Raw genomic sequence first — 25,427 nt, 5'->3', positions numbered from 1 at the left:
AGACAAAGACAGGAGAGAATAGTTAACAAACCTCAGGATGGTCACCTCGAAGAAGCAGGACCAGGCACTGCCATTCTAGCATTACTTGTGTATATTGTACCTTAATAACCAAATTCAAGATGCCACTTCTAGGGGCTATTCAATGCAGTTTTTTTTCATTGTTGTTGTTTTGTTTTTTGAGACGGAGTCTCGCTCTGTCACCCAGGCTGGAGTGCAGTGACGTGATCTGGGCTCACTGCAATCTCTGCCTCCCGGGTTCAAGCCATTCTCCTCAATGCAGTTTTAACTGCACAAAATCCAGAAAGTAGAAGAAAGTTTAGGAGCTTTTGGCAGCAAAATTCCCCAGGTGGAGCAGTTTAAAGAAAAATATGACCGCAAGGTGGGGCTGCACGGCCAGTGCAAACCTTCAAGTCACAAAGCAAGGCAGCCACCTCCGATAGATGCATTTGGAAGGCTGCTCCCAAGAAGAGCCCCTGGTGTCCCAGCAGTCCCTGACCACCAGGAAGCCTGCAGCTGCAGCTGCAGTGGGTCACCATGTGCGTGATACAACTATGCATGAAGGGTGAAGGGGTTGGCAGCTCAGCCCTGGAGCATCTCTTATTCAAGTTCAGCCCCAAGTCATGGGTGCTTGGAACTTGGACCTGTTGACCCTCATCGGCTCTATCTAGGCAGCAGGCAAGGTGAACCCACTGGGCAGTTACACTAGGGCCCTGCTATAAGAGTGGCTTTCATTCCCCTCTTAAGCACCAACTTTGTGGACAGAGCCCAGGAATCTGTATTCTAACACCCTCTCCCTCTCTCTCCACCCCCATGGTGTTTATTAGGCAAACTCAGGGGAAGCTGGCTATGCCAACAGGGCGGCTGCCTCTTTAGCTACATTTGCCAAGAGAGAAGGGCAGAGCTGTCTTCTCCAGGTCTCAGCCTCATGGTAGGCTCTGGAACCGCAGCAACACAGGCCAATGTGAGCCACCTGTGCAGCAACCGCTCCCTCCCCACCCTGCACAACACAGCAGCAGGCAATCAGTTTACCGAATATATAGGAGAAAAATAATGTATTTATTTAATTTAAAACAGTAAAACTTCAGCTTCCCCCCCCCATCAGGGCTTGTATGACAATTCTGCAGATGCAAAAACTCACACTTTTGATGCCACGACTAGAAGTTTGTAAAAACAATTTTTCTTGTTGTGGACACGTGAAGAGTTCTGTCTGTACCTTCAGCCTGGGTCAAATAATAATCTTTATTTAAAAACAAAACAGAACAAACCAAAAACACCTCAGAAGCACAAAGAGGCAGACAGCGGCTGGTAAACCTAGTTAAAAGACCAAAGTTCAGAAAGTGCATGGGAGAGGGACGCTGAGCTGAGGACACTGTTCCGGCTGCAGAACGTGTTATGGCTGAGCTTACACTTGGGTGACTAGGGGATGCAGGCAGATAAACATTAACCACACTAACAGAGGAGACAGAAGCCCACTGGGGCTGTGCAAAGTGTCCAAGGAGCACAGCCCCTTTTGCCCTCATCAGATGTAACAGCCCTTCGCTTGAGCCCAGGAGTTCGAGATCTGTCTGGGCAACATGGCAAAACCTTGCCTCTACAAAAAATCGAAATTTAGGCCGGGCGCGGTGGCTCAAGCCTGTAATCCCAGCACTTTGGGAGGCCGAGACGGGCGGATCACAAGGTCAGGAGATCGAGACCATCCTGGCTAACATGGTGAAACCCCGTCTCTACTAAAAATACAAAAAAACTAGCCGGGCGAGGTGGCGGGCGCCTGTAGTCCCAGCTACTCGGGAGGCTGAGGCAGGAGAATGGCGTAAACCCGGGAGGCGGAGCTTGCAGTGAGCTGAGATCCGGCCACTGCACTCCAGCCTGGGCGACAGAGCGAGACTCCGTCTCAAAAAAAAAAAAAAAAAAAAAAAAAAAAAATCGAAATTTAGCCAGCCCTGTGGTCCCAGCTACTCGGGGAGCTGAGGTGGAAGGATCGCTTGAGCCTGGGAGTTGGAGGCTACAGTGAGCCATGACTGCATCACTGCATTCCAGCCTGGGTGTGGTGCTCCAGACAGCAAAACCCTGCCCCACAAAAATAAATACATTAAAAAGAAGTAACAGAAGTAACAGCCCCTCCTGGACTTGTTTTATTTTTTGAGATGGAGTCTCACTCTGTCACCCAGGCTGGAGTGCAGTGGTGTGATCTCGGCTCACTGCAACCTCTGCCTCCCCGGTTCAAGCAATTCTCCTGCCTCAGCCTCCCAAGTAGCTGGCACTACAGGCACACGCAACCACGTCTGGCTTTTTTTTTTTTTTTTTTTTTTGTATTTTTAGTAGAAACAGGGTTTCACCATGTTGGCCAGGCTGGTCTCGAGCTCCTGACCTCAGGTGATCCCCCACCTTGGTCTCCCAAAGTGCTGGGATTACAGGCGTGAGCCACTGTGCCTGGCCCCCTCCTGGACTTTTAGGATGTGACTTCCTTCCCATCCAGTCTTTCTGTCTGAGCACTACCCACCCAGCTAGACTGACTTGGTAACTGGATCTAAGGAGGAAGCGATATTGCTGTTTTCAAGGTCGGTGGGCCAGAGGCCTGGGCTAAGGCACTCAGACAAGCCCCTGCCCTGCCCACCTGGTCACCACCATTCACGGTGATCATTCATCTGTGGCAAGAGGTGGGCAGCAGAGGAAGCTGAATTAGATACCCGACATGTAACTTTTTGGAGGTTTTTACAGAAGCAGATAGAGTGGCCAGTGGCATCAAAGAAACGGAATGAGAACTTGAGCCCAGGCACCCAGAGCAGGTGTTTTCTGAGCCCTCAGCTCCCTCTACAGGCCTTTCCTGACCATGGCCAGCCCGTTTGGGGAGTCACGTCTCAGCCCTGGCTTGGGTACAGCAGGGAGGGCTCTGGAGGCCCCTGCTGAGCAGGGTTGATTCTAACACTATTCCTCTGTGTCCTAGTATTGTCTTTTCTCTTTTCTCTGTAAATCATGTTCTCTTTTGCCGCAAGCAAATTCCTGAATTTTTGCTCCCTTCTAGAAGCTCAAGTGAGGGTTTTTACCAGAGACATACCCAGAGATTTGCTGTAATGTCCTTAGGGGAGTCCAGAATTCACTTACAGAGTCTATCTCTGCCGAGTGGCTTTCCCTGGAGCAGCCCAGAGCTCTCTTTCAATCCTAAGGGGATGTTTGTCTCGCTAATTTCCATCAAGAAATCTGTTTTCTTGGACAGGCACAGTGGCTCATGCCTGCAATCCCAGCACTTTGGGAGGCTGAGGTGGATCACCTGAAGTCAGGAGTTCGAGACCAGCCTGACCAACATGGTGAAAACCCATCTCTACTAAAAACACAAAAAGATTAGCCAAGCACGGTGACAGGTGCCTGTAATCCCAGCAGCTTGGAATTGAGAGGCAGGAGAATTGCTTGAACCCTGGAGGCGGTGGTTGCAGTGAGTCAAAATCACACCCCTGCACTCCAGCCTGGGCAACACAGTGAAACTCCATTTCAAAAAAAAAGAAACAGAAATCCATTTTCACAGGAAACCAAAAATCAGCATTTTGGACTCAGTCTGCTAAATGATTATTCCTTTCCTGATACAGATTTTGGTTTTGAGAGTCAAACAGGGATCAGCAGCACAATGTGACTTCGGTTTTGATCCAGAACCATTTTACTAAGCTCAGAAAAGCATGCTTTGTCGAGTTCCGATGGATTCCAAGGGAAACCACCTATCACAGGTAAAGCTGTACTTTCTCTCGCCAAGCCCCTGGAGGTAGCATCTCCACTTCCCATTCTTTGCCAATGGCTCCTGTGACTGAACAGAGCAGCTTTTTCTGAAATAAGACAAAAGCGTTTGTGGAAGAGCCACAGAATAAAAATAGAGATACAAGTGCTTACTTTCAATTCTTTTCTTTTAAATGTAAATAATTGCTCCATGATCCATGCTGCCACTTACCCCAACTGAATACCAAAACAGCCGAATCCTTTTGAATCCTTTTTTTTTTTTTTTTTTTTTTTTGAGACGGAGTCTCGCTGTGTCTCCCAGGCTGGAGTGCAGTGGCGTGATCTCGGCTCACTGCAAGCTCCGCCTCCCGGGTTCACGCCATTCTCCCGCCTCAGCCTCCCAAGTAGCTGAGACTACAGGCGCCCGCCACCTCGCCCGGCTAGTTTTTTGTATTTTTAGTAGAGACGGGGTTTCACCATGTTAGCCAGGATAGTCTCGATCTCCTGACCTCGTGATCCACCCGCCTCGGCCTCCCAAAGTGCTGGGATTACAGGCTTGAGCCACCGCGCCCGGCCAGCCTTTTTTTTTTTTTTTTCCCAGAGACAGTGTCCTGCTGTTTCCCAGGCCAGAGTGGCAGTGGTGCCATCCCAGCTCACTGAAGCCTCAAACTCCTGGGCTCAAGGGATCCTCCCGCCTCAGCCTCCTGAGTAGTGGGGACAACAGGCACGCACCACCACATAAGCTCTAGGCGAAAGAATGAGGCTCCTTCTCAAAAAACAAAACAAAACAAAAAGCTGAATCTCAATCTTAAAACCTTCACCTTCAGGGAGGAATGTTTGTTTGAGACCGAGTTCACTCTTGTTGCCCAGGCTGGAGTGCAATGGCGTGGTCTTGGCTCACCGCAACCTCCACCTCCCGGATTTAAGCGATTCTCCTGCCTCAGCCTCCCAAGTACCTGGTATTACAGGTGCGCATCACCAAGCCCGGCTAATTTTTGTATTTTTAGTAGACAGCGGGTTTCACCATGTTGGCCAGGTTGGTCTCGAACTCCTGACCTCAGGTGATCTGCCCGCCTCGGCCTCCCAAAGTGCTGGGATTACAGGTGGGAGTCACTGTGCCCGGCCTGAGGAATCATATTTGGATTACTCATCTCTCCGGCCACTTTAACTTACAAAAAACTAAACTAAGAAGTAAATAAGCCAGAATCCCTCCCCGCTCACCCACTTTGGTCTCCCCAAGAACAGGAGGATTATAAGAAAGGAGCTGGGGGGACAGTGGGGTCTTCAGGGGTTCCCTGAGACGCCTCTTCCTGCCCTTGTTCCAGCCTTGGAATTGGAAGGAGGGAACCTGTGTCTGAAGCGATTGACAGGTGGGGGCAGGAGTGTGGATTCTGGCCTGTGCTTGACACTCAAACCCAAGCTACAGCAAGGGTTAGCAGCCCACAGAGGGCGAGGCCAAGAGGCGCAGGGAGGCTGCTGTCCCTAAGCAGCTGTGCTGGGCTGTGCCCACCCCTGGTGACCACCATGCAACCTCAGGGGAACCTTCAACCCGGTGAATGGCAGCTGGTTCTTCTGTTGAGCAAACTTTCCAAGGAAAGCTGGGCTCTCCAGAGAATCTCAACACCCGGACCATGATGTCTCAACACCATGATGTCTGGATGGGGACACATCTCTGGGGCCCCCGACAGCTTATTTAATCACACGGAAGACAGGTGCACAGGTGTGGATCCCTCAAATTGTAAACAGTGCTGTGCAGTGCTGTGTGGCCCTCAGGACACCAAGGTCCACTGGGTGGAGGCCCCGTGGCTGCAGTCATGGACCACTGGTTTCCCTGAATCTCACTGCTACCCTTATGCAGATGAACGCCCACCCCAGTGCGCCAGGACACTGGTACAGGTGGAACTTGCTGCCTGAGGATCCAGGAGGTAGAAGAAGCTGAGTTGGCGGCTGCTCTCCCAGTGGAGCCGAGAGCATCAATACCCGGGGCTTCCGGTGCAGCAGACATGCACTTCTGCCCCTGCAGCAGGGACGCACAGAAGCGCCCACGCCCAGGAAGGCGGCACCTATGCACAGAACTAGAAAGGACAAAAGCTCAGGTGCTTGGAAGTTCCCCTGGGGTCCCTTGGAATTCCTGAGACTCTCCTGGCTTGGAGGGCGTGGGCGCCTTGGGAGTGCCGGCCGGGCTCTTGGTGGGAGGCTGAGAAGAGCAGCACCAGCAACAGAGAGAGAAGAGCCGGGTTCGGACGGCGCGGGTGCAGAGGACAAACATGATGCAGTTGGCACCTCCCTGAAACGTGTTCCCGATACCCTGTCAGGAGAAAAGGAGCTGTGAGCATGGGGCTGGAGTTGGTCTCAGAAACACACGTTCTCTTAATTCTTCCAATTAAGAGAAACGGCTAGGCTGGGCACGGTGGCTCACGCCTGTAATCCCAGCCCTTTGGGAGGCCGAGGCAGGCAGATCACTTGAGGTCAGGAGTTGAAGACCAGCCTGGCCAACATGGTGAAACCCTGTCTCTACTGAAAATACAAAAATTAGCTGGGTGTGGTGGTGTGCACCTGTAGTCCCAGCAACAAGGAGGCTGACACAGGAGAATCGCTTGAACCCAGGAGGTGGAAATTGCAGTGAGCCGAGATCCCACCACCACACTCCAACCTGGGTGATAGAGCCAGACTCTGTCCCTGAGCCCCCCCTAAAAAAGAGAAATGGCTGAGAAACACACACACACACACATGCACACACATGCACACACATGCACACACATGGGGTGGCTGGGAAGTGCTGTGTACCCCAGCACCTCCCCCCATCCTCCCTGCCATGGCTGATCTGGGATGACCTTGGCAGTGGGCCTCCAGCAGGGCTCCAGATCTTCTGGGCTGGGAAGGACCCAGGAGCAGTCAACTCTCCTGGGGCTACTCCTAGGCCACTGGTGAGCACCTCCCCACCCCGGACCACACTGATCCCACTCTGTCTCCTCTCCTCAAGGTCCTGTCTCGGGCAGAGAGGAAGGCACAGCACAGTGGGGCCGAGTTCCCTCCCTGAAGCTGTGCCTTGGCCGACACTGGGGTGCAGCCACTGTGCTGCGGGAAGGAATCAGGCTGTGCCTCCTCTGGGGGCCGGGATGACAACAAGGGCCAGGGAGGGCAGACCTACATGCAGAACGACCAGCACCGGCGTCTGCACCGCGGGGGAGTCACAGAGGGTCAGCACGAACCGCACAGTGCTCCAGACCCGGAGGCAGATGAAGATGAGCGGGATGAGCACCAGCTTCTTGTCCGCCACGGAGCAGCGGCGCGGCAGGCGGTGCTCCTCGGAGAGGATGGGCCGGTACTCAGAGAGCGCCATGTGCTGTGTGGGGACAGCGAGGGCAGACCTGAGCGGATGGGCACCCTCCCGTCACATCCACCCGGGGTGCCCAGGTCTTCCCAGGGACCTGAACTAGCTCAGGGAGGTAGGGGAGATGGGCGGTGGAGCCCGGATCCTTTTCCTGACCCCTGACTGCTAGATCCTCCGCCCAGTCCCCATCTCCATGTGGAGGTCTCAAAGTCATCTGAAACAGCTCAGGTCCAAGACAGAAGACAGATCTTGACCCCTGAGGCCAATGCTCCCTTCCTGGTGTCAGCTCATGGAAACAACAGCTTTCCAGCTGCCTAGGCCAAAGCCTTGGGGCTCTGCTTTGAGCCCTTTCTTTGTCCCACAGCCCACATCCCACCCCAGCAAGTCCTGTGGCCCTCTTTGTTTGTTTAAAATAGATACAGGGTCTCACTATATTGCCCAGGCTGATCTCAAACTCCTGAACTCAAGCAATCCTCCTGCCTCAGCCTCGCAAAGTGCTGGGATTACAGGTATGAGCCGCCACCGTGCCGACTTCTAACTTCAAAACAGATCCAGACTCTGGGTACTTCTGCCACCTTCTGCCACTGCCCCGTGTCCAGGCTGTGTCACCGCTTCTCTGGATGGGCTCCCTCCTCCGCCCTGTCACCCCGTCCTGCTCCCCACTGTGGTCCATTCTCAGCACAGAAGCAGCAGGGCTGCTTGAAAACCGGTCTGCTCCAGCGAGTCCTCCACTCGGAGCTCTTCAGTGCTCCCCACTCCACACGCTCCTTATGGTCACAGCGAGGTCAACCCTTATGGTCACAGCGAGGTCAACCCTGCAGCCACATCGACCTCCTTGTTATACTGCAGACGCACAGCACCCACACCCCAGGGCTCCGCACTGGCTGCTCCCTTGCTCTGGAATGCCCATCTCCATCTGTCCCTGGGGCTCCCCCCTTGCCCACTTCAAGACTTTGCTTAAACAGCACCTTCTGGATAAGGCCTGATGCCCCTATTTAAACTGCACAGAGGCCGGACATGAAGGCTCATGCCTGGAATCCCAGCACTTTGGGAGGCCGAGGCGGGCAAATTGCTTGAAGTCAGGAGTTCGAGACCAGCCTGGCCAACATGGTGAAACCCCATCTGTACTAAAAATACAAAAATTAGCTGGGCGTGGTGGCACATGCCTGTAATCCCAGCTACTTGGGAGGCTGAGGCAGGAGAATCGCTTGAACCTGGAAGATGGAGGTTCAGTGAGCCGAGATCGTGCCACTGTGCTCCAGCCTGGGCAACAGCAAAACTCCAGCTCAAAAATAAATAAGAAAATAAATAAATAAATAAATAAATAACTACACAGATAGTCCCATCCTCACGTTCCGCTCTTTATTTTAGTCTGTTTCCCATAGTTTGTCTCACCCTCAGTCCCAGGACATCATTCATCCTTGTTCCTCCGGCTTACTGCTTATCATCGTCTTCCCCTCCAGAATGCAAGCCCCTTCCCTGCACAGGGAGGGCCTGCTGTGCCCCCCGCCCACCCACCTCTCCAGGAGGAGAACAAAAACGTGATCTTGAGCCAGTCTTGGCTTTCCTCCTCCTAGAGAATGTCTTTCATGAGAGGAAGGAGGAGATTCCTTCCAGATCAAAGCTGAATTTGTAAAAATAGATGAAACTACTCATAATGAAGATGTGCTTTTTTTGGCCGGGAGTGGTGGCTCATGCCTGAAATCACAGCACTTTTGGAGGTCAAGACAGGAGGATCGCTTGAGCCCAGAAATTTGAGAGTAACCTGGGCAGCAGAGTGAGACACTGTCCCTACAAAAAATTTAAAAATTAGCTGGGCATTGACCAGGAGCAGTGGCTCATGCCTGTAGTCCCAGCACTTTGCGAGGCTGAGGTGGGCAGATCACTTGAGGCCAGGTGTTCAAGACCAGCCTGGCCAACATGGTGAAACCCCGTCTCTACTAAAAATACAAAACTAGGCTAGGCACGGTGGCTCACGCCTGTAATCCCAGCACTTTGGGAAGCCAAGGTAGGTGGATCACTTGAGGCCAGGAGTTCAAGACCAGGCTAGCCAAAATGGTGAAACCTGTCTCTACTAAAAATACAAAAAAATTAGCCAGGCGTGGTGGCGCATGCTTGTGGTTCCAGCTACTTGGGAGGCTGAGGCATGAGAATTGCTTGAACCCGGGAGGCAGAGGTTACAGTGAGCTGAGATTTGCCACTACACTCCAACTTGGGCAACAGAGCAAGACTCTGCCTTTAAAACAAAAACAGAATTAGCCAGGTGTGGTGGCACACACCTGTAGTCCCCGCTACTCGGGAGGCTGAGGTGGAAGAACAGCTTGAATCCAGAGGTGGAGGTTGCAGTGAGCCAAGATCGTGCCACTGCACTGCAGCCTGGACAACACAGTGAGACCCTGCCTCAAAAACAAAAAGTGCATTTTTGAGCTGGTCCTGTGCCTGGGACGCTGAAGGCCCAGGGGAGGGGAAGTGCCCAAGGTTTTCTGCCAGCACCTGGTGTCCTGTGGAGTCACTGGTGCATCGTGGCATCTCTGAGCCCCCAAGCTTCTGCAACTCACCTGCTCAGAGCCTTCCTCCTCCTCCTCCTCCTCCTCCTATGGCTTTTAGCAGCAGCCCAGTGAGCTGGACTTCCCGCTGCACCCCTCCGAAACAAGTAGGGAAGCTACAGGGTGGGACTGCTGAACGAACTGCCCACTAGCTTGGCTGCAGTCTGCTCCTAGCGGTGCCTGTCCCAGCTCACCGACTCTTGGCTCTTTCCTAGCTAGAGGCAACTAGCACATTCTCAGCTCCCTGCCCACTGCTATCCCGGTTTTCTGAAACACTTGCTGATTTGGAAAAGAGGACCCACTGTCACCCGCAGGGGTCAGCCTCAGCCCCGCAGGCTTCCTGCGCTGCCAAAGGAAAGGCAGAAAGAAAGACACACAAAGGGCATCTGTAGAGGAGAGTCCTGGGCAGGGCCTGGCGGAACGCCTGGGAGCCTTCATCGGGGTCCCGGAAACTTCCCAGGGCAGTGGAAAAGAAGAGGAGGTGAGAAGGGCATCCATCACCCAGGCAGGAGACCAACAGTTAATAAAAGGCTATAAGAAGACAAAAGAGGATTTCTTTTTTTTTTTTTTGAGACAGGGAATCACTCTGCCACCGAGGCTGGAATACAGTGAACTCCCAGGCTCAAGCGATCCTCCTGCCTCACTGTCTCAGCCTCTCAAGTAGCTAGGACTATAGGCATGCACCAGCACACCAGCTAATTTTTTTTTTTTTTTTTTTGAGATGTAGTCTTGCTCTGTCGCCCAGGCTGGCGTACAATGATACAATCTCGGCTCACTGCAACCTCTGCCTGCTGGATTCAAGTGATTCTCCCGCCTCAGCCTCCTGAGTAGCTGGGATTACAGGCACCTGCCACCATGCCTGGCTAACTTTTATATTTTTATTATAGACGGGGTTTCACCATGTTGGCCAGGCTGGTCTCGAACTCCTGACCTCAGGTGATCCACCTACCTCGGCCTCCCAAAGTGCTGGGATTACAGGTGTGAGCCACTGCGCCCAGCCTTAATTTTAATTTTAATTTTTGGCCGGGCGCGGTGGCTCAAGCCTGTAATCCCAGCACTTTGGGAGGCCGAGGCAGGCGGATCACAAGGTCAGGAGATCGAGACCATCCTGGCTAACACGGTGAAACCCTGTCTCTACTAAAAACACAAAAAACTAGCCGGGCGAGGTGGCGGGCGCCTATAGTCCCAGCTACTTGGGAGGCTGAGGCAGGAGAATGGCGTAAACCCAGGAGGCGGAGCTTGCAGTGAGCCGAGATCGCGCCACTGCACTCCAGCCTGGGGGACAGAGCAAGACTCCGTCTCAAAAAAAAAAAAAAAATTTAATTTTTTTTTTTTGAGGTGGAGTCTCAAGAGGCGCGATCTCGGCTCACTGCAACCTCCATCTCTTGGGTTCAAGCGATTCTCCCACTTCAGTCTCCTGACTAGCTGGGACTACAGGCGTGTGCCACCATATCCAGCTAATTTTTGTATTTTTGGTAGAGATGAGGTTTCACTATGTTGGCCACGCTGGTCTGGTACTCCTGACCTCACGTGATCCACCCACCTCGGCCCCAAAAAGTGTTGGGATCATGGGCATGAGCCACCGTGCCCAGTCCAAAAAGGATTTCAGACCAATTGGGAAGTCCCACAGCCATCTCCAGCAAGGAGTCCAACTGAGGCAGAAGAAGGGTCTAGGGCGGGTGAGAACTGGTTAAATTTCCAAGTAAAAAGAAGAGAAAACTAGAGGTCTTGATTCGAGAAGACACAATGGAAGTTGAGGGCGGGGATTAGGTGTCCAGATGGCCACAGCCGCAAGGTGCATCCTGGCTCAGAAATGGCTGCTGGGTGGACAGAATGGCCTACAAGATGGGTACACACCCTCCTACAATTTCAGCCCTGAAAACTCAGGGGGCAAAAAGAAACACAGGGACTCACACCAGCAAGCCTGCAGGATGAGCCCAGACGTCTGAATTTAGAGCATTTCCTCTGGACCTATCTTACTGCCCCAGCCACTCCTCACATTGAATCTTTGCCTGTAGTTACCTGCACTTCTGCCTCACTCCGGGAGGGCGAGATCCATGTCCAAGTCCTCAAGATAAACCCCCATGCTATACACAGTTTGGTGCTAGTAGATGCTCAGTAAAAACACACTGAATGAGGCTGGGCACGGTGGCTCACACCTGTAATCCCAGCACTTTGGGAGGCTGAGGCAGGCAGATCACTTGAGGTCAAGAGTTCGAGACCAGCCTGGCCAACATGGTGAAACCCTGCCTCTACTAAAAGTACAAAAATTAGCTGGGCATGGTGGCACGTGCCTATAATCCCAGCTACTCGGGAGACTGAGGCAGGAGAATCACTTGAACCTGGGAGGCAGAGGTTGCAGTGAGCCAAGATTGTGCCACTGCACTCCAACCTGGGCAACAGAGCAAGACCCTGTCAAAAAATAAATAAACAAAACTAAAGTAACATACGGTATGAGTGGTCGAGTGGATCAATGAATGGGTTAATCTGTGGCCTTTTGCAGGCGTTTGCTTGTGGCCAAGAGGAAGCCCCTAGTTCACATATGCAGACTGGGAGGCAGGAACAAGGAGGAACTGGGCCAAGGTGTCAGAGGAAAGCCATGCTTTCCCAGGCTCTCCAGCCAGCCCAGCCTACTGATTTCTGAATTCTGGAAAACTCTGCCATTTAGGATATAATAAATCACTAAGCAAAGTTAGGTGAGTTATTTGCATCATTGATTGTGAAATTCCACAGTCCTCCCTTCCCTGGGGCAGCCCGGTCTTGGGTCCATCCTCCCCCTTTAGCTAAATTTCTCAAGTTTAAGCAGCCACTACAGGCCGTCCACCAGGGGGCAGGAGAGGGCTGTGACCGAGGACACGGCAGCCCTGTCCGCAGGAGCCCTGCGCCCTGGCAGGCCCTTAATCAGCTAAGCCTCCCTTTCCTTATCTACAAAGGAGCAAAAGGACCCGGCTCCTAATGGGGCAGCAGGAACCGATGCACTATCCATGTAATACAGCGTGTTGCATGGTGTCTGGTGCACAGTAAGTGCCTGGTCCCCTCCGGCCCATCACTGGTTCTGTCCCCAGAGACGCAGCCTGTCCCCTCGGGTGGTCAAACTCAATGCCAGGCCTCGCACCTGGGCATAGAGGCCATGAGGAGGGCCCTGAGTTCTGAGGGCAGCGCCTACCGCTCTGTTGATGTGCTTCCGGACCAGGAGGTACAGCAAGGGCAGCAATATGTATGCCAGCATCTCCCACAGCTTCCCCGTCAGCAGCATCCACAGGACGTGGTCCTTGGCCTCTAAGTCAATCCAGCACCAGCCCACAGACACGTCCGAGGCATCGTAGCCAATCTTCTTCAGGGCGACGGCTGCCACAGTGATGACCAGCGGGATCCCCCAGCTGAGGAAGGAGGAGAGAAATAGGCATTGGGGTCAGGCCATGGCTCCCAGCAATGTCAGCCCTCACAAAATGACAGAGGACGCCCTTCAGAAAGGGAATGGTGCTCTCCGGAGCCCGGATGGCACAGTAGCCCTGGAAAATAAGGGATAGGTGTTGCCCCAGGAGTCTGGCTCTACTTTAGAATTCTTCAGGGACTGGCATTAGAATGGAATGATGTGGGACAGCCAGCTCCCAGCGTGTGCCCAGCTGCTTTTTCATACACGTGTGTACAGAGTTCGAGACCAGGCTGGCCAACATGGTGAAACCCTGTCTCTACTAGAAATAAAAAAATTAGCTGAGTGTGGTGGTGCACGCCTGTAATCTCAGCTACTTGGGAGGCTGAGGCAGGAGAATCTTTTGAACCCAGGAGGTAGAGGTTGCAGTAAGCTGAGATTGTGCCATTGTGCTCCAGCCTGGGTGACAGAGCGAGACTCCATCTCAAAAAAAGAAAAAAGTTTTGTATACATGTGTGTACAGAGCACATGGCCAGGCAGGTGTGTGTGTGAGTTTGCTGCTGTCATGACTGCTGTGAGTCACGTCCTGCTGTCCCAGGGTTCAGGCCCGTGGTGCAGACACTGGTGCTGCGTGGGGCCTGTCTGGTTTCTGTTCCGGGAAGCCTTGGGCACCAGCGTGCGAACACCTGTCCATGCTCGTGCAAATGTGCCACAAACCATCAGCACCCCTTGGTCAGCCCTTGGGTCTAGAGGTGCACACGTCAGGGGCTTAGGGTTGCCTGGGCGGGGAATTCCAGGGTTCTGCTTACCTTCGGCCGGCTCTAGGAGGGGGAACGCGAGCTTTGAGCAGCACGTCCCTTCGGCCTTGAGGACTTCTTACGCAATGGCGGGGAATGGAACCTGGCAAGGGTCAACGGGGACCTCTGAAAGCATAAAGCTCAGGTAGGGGCCCCTCCAAGGGCAGTGTTGGGCTCAGTTATCTTTTTTCTTTTTTTGAGATGGAGTCTCGCTCTGTCACCCAGGCTGGAGTGCAATGGCATAATCTCAGTTCACTGCAACCTCCACCTCCTGGGTTCAAGCGATTCTCCTGCCTCAGCCTCCCAAGTAGCTGAGATTACAGGCGTGCACCACCACGCCCAGCTAATTTTTGTATTTCTAGTAGAGACAGGGATTCACCATGTTGGCCAGCCTGGTCTCGAACTCCTGACCTTAGGTGATCCACCTGCCTCAGCCTCCCACAGTGCTGGGATTATAGGCGTGAGCCACCATGTCCGGCCCAGGCGCAGTTTTCTAGAGTGCTCTCCCACAGCCAGCCACACAGCCAGGGGTAGGCCCCTTCCCTGTAGTCCCTGAACCAAACTGTTCCTTACACAGCAATGGAGCACACAAAGGCTACAGGGTTCCTGAGAGAGGCAGCCAGTGGGGTGGTTAAGAGCTTGGATTTCAGTGTAGTGGGCTGGATCCAAGTCCCAGCTCTGCCCCTGCTCGGGAAAGTTATTTAGCCTCAACACGCCAGGTTCTCTGCAAAGTGTGGATGACCACAGTGACTGCAGGGTGTCATTGTAGGGTCGTTACGAGAATAAACAAATACATGTGTGTACAGAGCACATGGCCAGGCAGGTATGTGAGTGTTTGCTGCTGTCATGACTGTTGTCACGTTCTGCTGTCCCAGGGTTCAGGCCTGTGGTGCAGACACTGGTGCTTCGTTGGGCCCGTCTGGTTTGTCCGAGGAAGAAGACACAGTACCCCTGTCCTAAGTCAGGTGCCTGGAGGGCAAAGCCTTAGGTAAACAGGAATGATACTATGATAACTATGAGATCAAAATTCAATGTGAATCTGAGGCCAGAATGAGGCCAGGAGAATTGTGCTTCAAGGAGTTCTCCCAAATGCTGCAGGGCTGGCAGAGGAGGCAGGGCAGGGACGAAGATGACAGGGAAAAGTCAGTTCCCTGGGACTGGGAAGGCCTCATGCAGGATGCTTCCAGAACAGAGGGGCTCTGGCCAACCATCCCCTCTGCAGCGCTCTCCAGTCCCCACTGGCCTCTGTAGGGAGGGGCAGGAGTGCTGATGGCAGAGTCACGTCACCCTCAGTGGCCTCAGTGGCAGGAGGCAGCGTGTCCTGTTGGCAGTCACAGAGACACTGGAGCAAAAAGACCACAAAAGGCCAGGCACGGTAGCTCACGCCTGTAATCCCAATACTTTGGGAGGCCAAGGTGGGCGGAACACTTGGGGTCAGGGGTTTGAGACCAGCCTGCCCAACATAGTGAAACCCCGTCTCCACTAAAAGTACAAAAATTAGCTGGACTTGGTGGCGCGTGCCTGTAATCCCAGCTACTTGGGAGCCTGGGGCAGAAGAATCACTTGAACCTGCGAGGCAGAGGTTGTGAGCCGAGATCACGCCACTGCACTCCGGCCTGGGCGACAGAGCAAGACCCATCTCAAAAAAAAAAAAAAAAAAAAAACCAATTAAAAAAACCCCACCCATAAAAGGTAAGAAAGGGTTGTTTTAAAACTCATGACGGGCGGGATGAGGTGGCTCATGACTGAATCCCAGGACTTTGGGAGGCTGAGACGGGTGGACCACCTGAGGTCAGGAGATCGAGACCAGCCTGGCCAACATGGTGAAACTCGTCTCTACCAAAAATACAAAAATTAGCCGGGTGTGGTAGTGCATCCCTGTAATCCCAGCTTAGTGGGAGGCTGAGGCACGAGAATCCCTTGAATCCAGGAGGTGGAGGTTGCAGTGAGCTGAGATGGTGCCACTGCACTCCAGCCTGGATGACGAAGTGAGACTCTGTCTCAAAAAAAAAAAAAGCAAGTGGCCTTTAAAGTGCCACCAAGCCAATCCTCCAGTCATAATGTGCTGTTCCTCATTACTTTACAGTTGCAGGATTCCGCTAAGGAATTCTGGGAAGGGGGTGAGCACTGTATGTAGGAACAGTCTCCCTGGAGGGGGCTGGGGTCACTCAAATAGGGGATTCCCCTCTGAGCTGGGCCTGGGAGGGTCACAGTCGGCACATCACTCCTTTGGGCTCCCTCTACATCCCCAACAAGCCTTATGGGAAACCGGGGGACCACACAGACCCACACTCTGTAACTTTAGGGTTGCAGTACTAAAGCTACACAGCGGTACATTTCTTCTGTGATACTGAGTTTGTGCTGGGAAATAACCAAAGGGAAGGTCAAATAGGCAGTGGGTTTTGAAAGGGTTAAGAATGTGGGTTTAAATTAGCTGGGCGTGGTAGTGCACACCTGTAATCCCAGCTACTCAGGAGGCTGAGGCAAGAGAATCATTTGAACCCGGGAGGCAGGGGTTGCAGTGAGCTGAGATTGTGCCACTGCACTCCAGCCTGGGTGACAGAGTGCAACTCCGTCTAAAAAAAAAAAAAAAAGAATATAAGAATGTGGGCCTGATCAACAGGGAGGGGTTGTTTGAACACACAGGAGGAGCAGCTGTGTGAGGGCCAGAAGCTGCCGGGGCAGGAGTGGTATTTAAGTGAGAGGAGGTAAGAGGTAGAATCAGGGAGCCGGTGGGAATGAAGAGAGTGGAATGGTCCAATGATCCTGCAAAGCAGGCTGGGCCAGACTGACTCATGTACAGGCATGGACAATGGTGTGTTGGGAACATTTCACAGCTGGCTCTCCAGAAAAACAAAGACGTATGCAGGTGTGCATGTATGCATGTTTACACAAACACATAGAAATGTATAAATTTCACCCGCAGGATGTGAAGCATACAATTTATAAATAATAATAGGCCGGGCGCGGTGGCTCAAGCCTGTAATCCCAGCACTTTGGGAGGCCGAGACGGGCGGATCACGAGGCCAGGAGATCGAGAGACGATCCCGGCTAACACGGTGAAACCCCGTCTCTACTAAAAAATACAAAAAAACTAGCCGGGCGAGGTGGCGGGCGCCTGTAGTCCCAGCTACTCGGGAGGCTGAGGCAGGAGAACGGCGTAAACCCGGGAGGCGGAGTTTGCAGTGAGCTGAGATCCGGCCACTGCACTCCAGCCTGGGTGACAGAGCAAGACTCCGTCTCAAAAAAAAAAAAAAAAAAAAAAAAAAAAATAAATAAATAAATAATAATAATACTCCTTCTTTATCCTCCATTCCATGCAGCCAACTGATTCTCACAGAATGCTTTTGTTGATTTCAGCCAAACCCTGGATTTTGCCAACCTGTGGATGCAATCAGCAAATGAGAGAGCTCCGTGGCATGAAGTTAATTGATGCTTTCATTTCCCTTAACAAGATGAAAATGAAATAAGGAAGAAATAGAAAACAAGACATACGTTGTCACCAACTAGTGACATGAGCAACTTCTTGGTTGAATCAGGTACGAGTTTTCTTCCCCCCACACTGGGAGAGTGTTTCCTCAATTTTTTTCTGCTTCATGATCCTGTCTCTTCTCATCTCTTCTTTCCATACTGGCTTATCTGCCTGCCCCAACACAGCTGCCATCTCTTCTTAAGCTCAGAGATGAGTAACACTTAAGTTTAATCTATACCTTTAACGTCTTCTCCATTACTTTTTAAAGTCTAGATCAGGGGTCCAGCAAACTATGGCTCTCAGGCCAAATCTGGCCCACTGTTTGTTTTTTTTAGATAAAGTTTTATTGCAACACAGCCACACTCAGTCATTTACAGATTGTCTACCGCTGTTTTCAGGCAGAGCTGAGCAGTTACAACTGAGGCTGCATGGCCCAAAAAGCTGAAAACACTTACTTTACAGGAAAACTTTGCTGACCTCTGCTCTACACAATCAACAAAGCAATAAATCAAGCTATCAAGGCTTGATTTGTAGTCTTTGCCAACTTCCATGTGTAAATACTTCCACCATGGCCAATTTCCAGCCACCAACACGTGTAGTTGGAAACAGATGCACGCAGCACACCATTAAATAGTATTTTCACCACACAGATTTGATAGATGCAACAACCTCAAGTGTGTAAAGAGTAAAATAGCTATCACATGATGAGCTTTGAATATTTACGGCTTTTTAAATTTTTATTTTATTATTCCCAGCACTTTGGGAGGCCTAGGCGGGCGGATCACGAGGTCAGGAGTTCAAGACCACCCTGACCAACATGGTGAAACCCCGTCTCTACTGAAAATCCAAAAAATTATCTGGGCATAGTGGCGCATGCCTGTAATCCCAGCTACTCAGGAGGCTAAGGTAGGAGAATCAATTGAACCAGGGAGGTGGAGGTTGCAGTGAGCCGAGATTGTGCCACTGCACTCCAGCCTGGGTGACAGAGCGAGACTCCATCTCGGAAAAAAAAACCACCATTATTATTTTAGAGACAGAGACAGGGTCTTGCTCTGTTGCCCAGACTGGAGTGCAGTAGCACAATCATGGCTCACTGCAGCCTCCAAATCTCGGGCTCAAGTAATCCTCTCACCTCAACCTCTGGAGTAGGGGGTACTACAGACACATGCCACCATGCCTGGCTTATTTTTTGCTTTTTGTAGAGACAAAGTCTTGCTTTATTGCCCAGGCTGGTCTTGAACTCCTGGCTTCAAGTGATCTTCTCACCCTGGCCTTTCAAAGTGCTGGGATTACAGACATGAGCCGCCATGCCCAGTCTATTATTTTTTAAGATGGGATCTCACTATGTTTTCTTAAGTGATCCTCCTGTCTCAGCCTCCCAAGGAGCTACGACTACGGACAGGAGCCCCAGGCCCAGCTTTGTTTTTAATATAATCTAGTTTTTAGTACTGGTCGTATCTAACAATCAGCTCACAAAACTCCCTAAAATGTAACAATCGTGTCTCTCAAACTGGCTCCATGACACCACCAGACGTAGGATGAAAACGATAAGGAGCTGACAGTGCTCTGGGTTCCTGACTACAGGGTAAGGAGAAAGTTGGTGTTTCTGGAACTCTCAGAAGGATAAACAGAGCAGTTCTCCAGCCAGGGGGCCATTCCGAGCTGCAGGTAGTCTAAATCTGATAGGTGCTCCACAAACACATGTGTGGCATAAATCCTGCTTTCTAGAAATGCGTATTGCAGTTCTGACATGTAGGCACGCATGGTGGCTCATGCTTGCAATCCCAGCACTTTGGGAGACCGGGGTGGGCAGGTCACCTGAAGTCAGAAGTTTGAGACCAGCCTGGCCAACATGACGAAACCCCACCTCTACTAAAAACACAAAAAATTAGCCAGCTGTAGTGGCGGGCACCTGTAATCCCAGCTACTGGAGAAGCTGAGGCAGGAGAATCACTTGAACCTGGGAAGTGGAGGTTGCAGTAAGCCGAGATCGTGCTTGCAGTAAGCCAAGATTGGTTTTTTTGAGACAGAGTCCCACTCCAGCCTGGGTGACAGAGTGGGACTCCATCTCAAAAAAACCAAACAACAACAAAAAAAACCACCGTACTGACATGTAACACCTAACAGTTTTTCCCTCCTTCATAAGGGAAGCCACCACCCCCAAAAAATAAAGCCAGAACAAGTAACACAGGGCTTAATAACTGCACACATGAAAAAGACCAAGGGATTTAGTTGATTACAACCTAGAAATTCATGTGGTTGGAGGGGTCGTCCTGCTGCTCAGATGTGGGTGGCTCAGAACAGCCAATGGCTGCTGCTGTCTGCCTGTGAGTGGCCATATGCAGCCCACATTCTAAACCTGAGACTGGCAGGCTGGCACCAGTGCCAGGGCACCTCAGGAGCATGTGAAGAGACGCTGGGCCTTGAGCTATCCTCAAATGGTTAAAAAGTCTTGAAGAGGACCTGGTGGTGAAGTGGTTAGATGCCGGAGGAATGGGCGGGGTCCTGCCCAATCCTAAACCCGGGGGCTGAATAGGCAGCTTCCACCGAGAGAAGGTGAGTGCCCATGTTTAGGGGGTGCCATGACAGGTGCTGGGTGGGGGTGCAAGGTGGGGATGTGGGTTAGAACAGGTGACCAATAAGGCCCCTCCTCTCTCAACCTGTGACTCTCAGGCTGGGAGGAGGCCAGGCTGAGCCTGCCTGGATGGAGGAAGGTAACTCTGTAACTTGAGTGTAACTCTGATGTGGCAGGGGCACCACAAGCTTCTCCCAGAGGTGTCCAGGCCCCAGCTCCAACTTGTATTTGCCTAGAAACAAAAGCCAGACTCCAAGTCGGCTTCCTCCCTACTCAGAGGCTGTTAAGGGTTCAACTGCATCCCCTACAAATTTCATCTGTTGAAGTCCTAATCCCAAGAACCTCAGAATGTGAGTGTATTTGAGAGACAGGGTCTTTCAAGAGGTGATTAAGTTAAAATGCAGTCAACAGAGTGGAACCTAACCTAATGTGACTCTGCTGTCATAACTTATAAGAGGAAAGGCCGGGCATGGTGGCTCACACCCATAATCCCAGCATGGGAGACCAAAGGATCGCCCAGGCCAGGAGTTTGAGACCAGCCTGGGCAACAAAGTGAGACCCTGTCTCTACAAAAAAACATAGAAATTAGCCGGGTGTGGTGGCACACACCTGAAGTCCCAGCTACTCAGGAGGCTGAGGCGGGAGAACTGCTTGAACCCAGGAGGTTGAGGCTATAGTGAGCTGTGACTGTGCCACTGCACTCTAGACTGGATGAGAGTGAGACCCTGTCTTTTCTTTTCTTTTTTTTTTTTTTTAGATGGAATGTCACTCTGTCTCCAGGCTGGAGTGCAGTGGCGTGGTCTCAGCTCACTGCAACCTCCGCCTCCCAGGTTCAGGCGATTCTCCTGCCTCAGCCTCCCAAATAGCTGGGATCACAGGCACCCACCATTATAGCCGGCTAATTTTTGTATTTTTAGTAGAGACAGGGTTTCACCATGTTGGCCAGACTGTTCTTGTACTCCTGACCTCAGGTGATCCGCCCGCCTCAGCCTCCCAAAGTGCTGGGATTACAGACGTGAGCCACAATGCCCGGCCATGACTGTCTTAAAACAAAAAAACAAACAACAGCAACAAAAACAAGAAGTGATGAGCACACAGATCTTTACAGAGGGAAGACCAATGGAAGACCCAAGGAGAAGATGGCCATATACATGCCAAGGAGAGAGGCCTCAGGAAGAACCAGTCCTGCCCTCACCTGGACCTTGCACTTCAGCCTCCAAAACTGTGAGAAAATAAATTTCTGTTGTCTAAGCCCCCAGGCTGTGGTACTTTGTTAGGGAAGCCTGAGTAAACACTGCAGAGGTTTTCTACAGACTAGACAGGAGAGACACGTGTCCCGGCAGCGGGTACCATCCCAGCTCCTAGGGCCCCCAGTCTTACAGGTCACGGATGACTTGGAAACTCCCTACCCCCACAATGCCCAGATTGGCAAAGCTGGGCCAGGACCCTCCACCAGCTCATGGAGGAGAAACCGACAAAAAGCCATTCATACTTGTCAGGAGCTTAGCCCTTTTTGGAACTCGACACCTTTTGTTTTTAAATGTCCTCCAGAGAAAGGAAGTGGAAGTACTGCCGGGGATTAGCCAAGCAGAGAAAAAACCACCTGCGAGACCTGAATTCCCCGCCGGCCTAGTGTCAGTCAGACCAGGCCACTTGTCCCCAGGACAGCAATGCTCTCGGCTTCCCTGCCTTTCAGAGCGGGTCCTCGGGAGTTCCCAGCCCTGCCCAACTGGGGATCTTCAGTTGCGTGCTTCTGGAACCTGTCCCCACCAGAGTCAGGGTGGGGACACCTGCAGACAGGGAGACACATTTCCACTTCACACACAAATGCACAGTTATACTGAAAAGCGGCCCACTGGTTTTCAAAGACCCTTAGAACGCCATCCCCGCTGCCCGGAAGGGGTCAGAGGTTAGACTGAGGCGGGCTCAAAGCAGGGTCTCCTCAATCACCAGCTCCAACCCTGGGATTCCTGTACCTTTTCCCCACCTCAAACCTCATCCTTCCTACAGATCTCTGGGGGCTGGCACCTGCTGGGGGAAAACAAGCAGGCCTCTTCTCTGGGCCAAACACACCATGCCTGGTGTAGGTACCATGAGGCCTGGGGATGTTAACATAACTCAGAAAATGCTTTGAGAACCAAACTCTTGTGCAACAATATGCCAGTTTAAAAACCTCAGGACACAGCAGGGCTGGGGGAAGCCCAGCCGTAGGGAGTGAGGCCTGGTGAGAGGCTGCCTGGAGGACGTTTCTTCCCTGAGAATAATGGACACTTATTGTCCAGCTCCAGGGGCAGAGGGTCAGGGACTTGGGAGAAGTTCAGGGAGTCAGCCACTGGGCCAGGCCACCACAAGGTCACCCTGCAGAAGGGGAGAGGAATGTCCAAAGGAACTCTCAGATACACACTCATGCCCTAGTGTTACTGTCTGTAGCCCTCAGCTCAGGGATGGGCAGCTCGGCTGAAGGTCAAGGGGCAGCCTGAGCTCTCACACCTCCTGCCAAGTTGCTGGTGCTCAGGCCCCTGCCATGGGCTTCCTGCTGCACACAAGGATGCAGCACTGCCACCTTCACCAGTCACCTCAGAAAACTTATGGGGAATAACGAAACCAGTTCCATGATTGTTATTTTGGATATATACATGGATGTGGCCACTGCATCCATCCCTCATTCAGATGCCACTGCCTGGGGAGATGGGCCAGCTCTGCCACTGGCTCGTCCTTGCAGTGCCACGGTGAGCTCATTTCAAATTAGAGAACTCAGGCCGGGTGTAGTGGCTTACACCTATAATCCCAGCACTTTGGGAGGCCGAGGCGGGTGGATCACATGAGGTCAGGAGTTCGAGACCAGCCTGGCCAACATGGTGAAATCCCGTCCTTACTAAAAATACAAAAATTAGCCGGGTGTGATGGTGCACACCTGTGATCCCAGCTACTTGGGAGGCTGAGGCAGAAGAATCACTTGAACCTGGGAGGTAGAGGCTGTCGTGAGTAGAGATCACACCACTGCACTCCAGTCTGGGCGACAGAGTGAGACTCTGTCTCAAAAAAAAAAAAAAAAAAAAACAAAAAACGGGCCAGGTGTGGTGGCTCATACCTGTAATCCCAGCACTTTGGGAGGCCGAGGAAAGTGGATCATTTGAGGTCAGGAGTTCGAGACCAGCCTGGCCAACATGGTGAAACCCCATCTCTACTAAAAATACAAAAAAAATAGACAGACATGGTGGTGTGTGCCTGTATTCCCAGCTAGTTGGGTGGCTGAGGCAGGAGAATGGCTTGAACCTGGGAAGTGGAGGTTGCAGTGAGCCGAGATCGTGCCACTTCACTCCAGCCTGGGTGACAGAGCGAGACTCCATCTCAAAACAAACAAAAAACAAATTAGAGAACTCCGAGAACCTTCCAGCTCCAGGCCCAGGTTTCCCCTTTTTGCTACATTGGGACTTCCCGCTCCCCCCAGAGCAGGGTTTTTATAGTAAACATGGGGGTCACAGACTCTTGCTTCCTCTGTAACCCTAAGCAAACTCCAAAGGGTGGATGAACATGTGTGTGAGAGGCACAGGGGCTGGACCCTGCTGGAGTCATACCCACACCCACCTTTAGCTTGGCGGGGCCAGAAGAAACTCAGAGACGCCCGAGGAAAACCCGGTCGGCCAGGACCCTTCCTTCTGACCCCCAAATGAGCTGCCCCGACCCTTTAGCTGCCCCCCCATGCTCACAGGTCACACAGCTGATGCCTGGCACCATAGAGGTCCTGGTGGAGCGGGTGGTCACCTCGCCCCTGCTGACCCTGATCTGGCATCACGCAGGCACCCACCACCGTGCGGGGAGGAAGGGCTGCGCCGCTCTTGGAAAGGAGGTCCCCTTATATGGGAGGCGGAGAAATGACCCCTCCCAGCAGCTCTGGCCTCCCTCAGGTGGGCGTGGTAAACACACAGCCACTCAGGCACACCACATGAAAGTCAAAGATGGGACGTCCGTGGCAGCCGCCTCACCAGCCAAGACACAGTAGAAAAGGACTTCTCAAACACAGGGACTTCCCCTGAACACTGAGTATCTCACACAACCTTAAAAAAGCAACTGCCGGCCAGGCACAATGGCTCACGCCTGTAATCCCAGCACTCTGGGAGGCCAAGGCAGGCGGATCACAAGGTCAGGAGATCAAGACCATCCTGGCTAACACGTTGAAACCCCATCTCTACTAAAAATACGAAAAAAAAAAAAATTAGCCGGGCGTGGTGGCAGGCGCCTGTAGTCCCACCTACTCGGGAGGCTGAGGCAGGAGAACGGCAGGAACCCAGGCGGCAGAGCTTGCAATGAGCCGAGACTGTGCCACTGCACTCCAGCCTGGGCAACAGGGTGAGACTCTGTCTCAAAAAAAAAAAAAAAAAAAAAAAAGCAACTGCCACCAAAAAATTCAAAATGCTGTCAGAATCAATGGACACAAAACCCTTGGGTGAAAGCTGGAGATGTGACAGGCTGTTTCGAGCCACCAACGCCTCTCAGCAAGACACTTCTTAACTACAAAAGGAAAACTAGTAACTTGCAGTGCAGGAACTTGGCAGATAACGCCTGAGCCCAGTGATCAGAGTTAACATCACCAGTAAGGGAATACGTCCAAGTTGCTGGCCACCAGGTAGAAAGCAACGAGAAAAACATGTTTCTGGGATATCCTGCCAAAAATGCAGAACCTGAACCCGTTATGAGGAAGTACCAGACAAACCTGAACCGAGAGGCATTCTATAAAATAACGGGCCTGTACTCTTCAAAAATGTCAGCATCATAGAACACCAAGAAAGGCGGGAGAAGTGTTTCAGATGTAAGGAAAATAAACATATATTAAAATTAAGTCAACATACAAGCCAAGATTTTCCTTTGCTATCACGGACACTGTTAGTCCATGGACAAAAATCTCAACAAAGGCCGGCCACAGTGGCTCACGCCTGTCATCCCAGCACTTTGGGAGGCTGACATGGGCGGATCACTTGAGGTCAGGAGTTTGAGATCAGCCTGGGCAACATGGTGAAACCCCATCTCTACTAAACATACCGAATTAGCCAGGCATGGTGGCGCATGCCTGTAGTCCCAGCTACCTGGAAGGCTGAGGCAGGAGAATCACTTGAACGTGGGAGGTGGAGGTTGCAGTGAGCCGAGAGATCGCATCATTGTACTCCAGCCTGGGCAACAAGAGTGAAACTCTGTCTCAAGTGGGAAAAAAAAACAAAAACAAAAACATACACACACACACACACACACACACACACACACACACACACACATATATCAATAAAGTCCACCAATCAGGTAACAGTATTGTTCAGTATTAATTTCCTGCTTGGGTAGATGCCTGCGGTTCAGTAAGAGATTGTGCTTGTCTTCTGGAAATACATACTGAAGTATTGAGTATGTCACTCTTATTTTATGTTTAAATTTTTTCTCTCTCTCCTTTTTTTGTAGAGGCAGGGTCTCAGTATACTGGCCAGGCTGGTCTCCTGGCCTCAAGTGATCTTCCCACCTTGGGCTCCCAAAATGCTGGGATTAAACCACTGCACCCAGGCCCTGTCACTTACTCTTAAATGGTTTCAGAAAAAAGTAACTGGAGAGGATAAAGCTGATATGGTAACATTTAGGAAATCT

The 25,427-nt window shown here is 51.9% G+C and overlaps 1 protein-coding gene across 3 annotated transcripts in view; it reads right to left on the bottom strand.

Moving 5' to 3' along the window:
• Positions 1–4,262: 4,262 nt before the first annotated feature.
• LOC105479160 (G protein-coupled receptor 157) overlaps positions 4,263–25,427 on the bottom strand; it is a 77,557-nt gene continuing 56,392 nt past the window's right edge. For 2 of the 3 annotated variants that reach the window (XM_071066767.1, XM_011737007.2), the window contains exons 2-4: positions 12,749–12,962; positions 6,854–7,048; positions 4,263–6,010 (exon numbers count right to left, since the gene is read on the bottom strand). In XM_071066767.1, the coding sequence (XP_070922868.1) occupies positions 5,795–6,010; positions 6,854–7,048; positions 12,749–12,962 (625 nt within the window). In that variant the 3' untranslated portion in view covers positions 4,263–5,794. The remainder of the gene's footprint in view (positions 6,011–6,853; positions 7,049–12,748; positions 12,963–25,427) is intronic. The other variant, XM_011737013.2, reaches the window with a different exon arrangement.

Source organism: Macaca nemestrina, chromosome 1 (assembly GCF_043159975.1).
Source record: "Macaca nemestrina isolate mMacNem1 chromosome 1, mMacNem.hap1, whole genome shotgun sequence".
NCBI classification, from domain to species: domain Eukaryota; kingdom Metazoa; phylum Chordata; class Mammalia; order Primates; family Cercopithecidae; genus Macaca; species Macaca nemestrina.
Note: the sequence above shows the minus strand (reverse complement) of the source record. Positions and strands in the feature narration are given on the sequence as shown.